This window comes from Corvus brachyrhynchos, unplaced genomic scaffold (genome assembly GCF_000691975.1).
Source record: "Corvus brachyrhynchos isolate BGI_N302 unplaced genomic scaffold, ASM69197v1 scaffold48, whole genome shotgun sequence".
Classification (NCBI taxonomy): Eukaryota; Metazoa; Chordata; class Aves; order Passeriformes; family Corvidae; genus Corvus; species Corvus brachyrhynchos.
Genome location: NW_008240027.1, coordinates 2,726,921 through 2,728,067, shown reverse-complemented (window position 1 = coordinate 2,728,067; position 1,147 = coordinate 2,726,921). Strand labels below are relative to the sequence as shown.

Below are 1,147 nucleotides of genomic sequence, written 5' to 3'. Positions count from 1 at the left end.
GGTCAGGGCTGGGGCATCAGGAGGAGAAAGAGGGAGGGAATTTTCCGGTACTTTGGCAGCACCAGATGAGTTTTAATTACTCCTCGTTATTTCTAGCATTAGAGAAGCCCTTCAGTGAATTTCCTAAAAATAATACCCTAGCCATAGGAAGTTTCTCTGTTAAGTCTTTGGGAAGAGGAGGGAAATTTGCTGAGGAAAATATTTGCTTCCTCTCCTCAGCAATGGTCAATATTATAGATTAACAGGAGGATCTGAGAGCTCAGAGAGCAACCCAGAACAACACTTGCTCAAGGATAAGAATGACAAAAAAGAAAGAAAAAAAAAGCCTTAAGAAAACAGATTACTCATCTGAGTGCACAGTCCTGCCAGGGGTAAATCAGAGCAGTTTATCTCTGTGCAAGCAGCTCAGATAAACCTCAGGTGGCAGTTTCAGCCTTCAGCAAAACAGGTAGAAAGTTTCTATGTCCTGGCTCTGGCAAAACCTCTCAACCCACAGGACACCCACTCATCCCGATGTGAAGCCAGAGCTAAAGCTTAGGCAGGAGCTGGGATGCATTTTCCTTTCCCAAGAGGCTTTTCCACAGTTGTCCCTTGTCCCCCACCAGCAGCTCCCACCTGCCCGGGGCTCGGCGCACCTTCCTGCCTCGATCTCCCTGGGATGTCAGGCAGCTGCCAGCACTTACCTTCCTGGCAGAAGGCAGGTTCCAGCTGGAGGAGCAGTCCCAGGAGGAGCAGGCAGCGGGCAGGCATGGTGGCAGCAGGGCTGGGACTCCCGGGGCGCGGAGGAAGAGCCGCACGCTGCACTTGGGCACGGCGCCCTCCTGCAGGAATGAGCGCCTGGTCAATTATCAAACACCTTAACGAGGGAGGCTCTCACCTGGTTATTCAAATTCTGCTGGGAAGGGGCGGGAGGTGCCTCTCTGCCTTCTTCCGTGGAAGCTTTTGGGGAACTTGGGGCACGGTGACTTGAGCTCTCTGCCTTCTTCCGTGGAAGCTTTTGGGGAATTTGGGGCACGGTGACTTGAACCTGACAGTCCCCTTAGGCAGGGTGTGGAAGGGAGCTCAGGCACAAAATATTTGCATCGGCCCAGGAGGGAAAAATGACACCCAGATGGGTAAAACTCTTCCCCAGTGAATCTGTGGTGCT

At 52.2% G+C, this 1,147-nt stretch overlaps 1 protein-coding gene across 1 annotated transcript in view; it reads right to left on the bottom strand.

The window, feature by feature from the left end:
- PDZK1IP1 (PDZK1 interacting protein 1) overlaps positions 1-904 on the bottom strand; it is a 7,249-nt gene extending 6,345 nt beyond the window's left edge. The window contains exon 1 of the mRNA XM_008640756.2: positions 684-904. Within this exon, the coding sequence (XP_008638978.1) occupies positions 684-750 (67 nt within the window). The 5' untranslated portion in view covers positions 751-904. The remainder of the gene's footprint in view (positions 1-683) is intronic.
- Between the last annotated feature and the right edge of the window lie 243 nt (positions 905-1,147).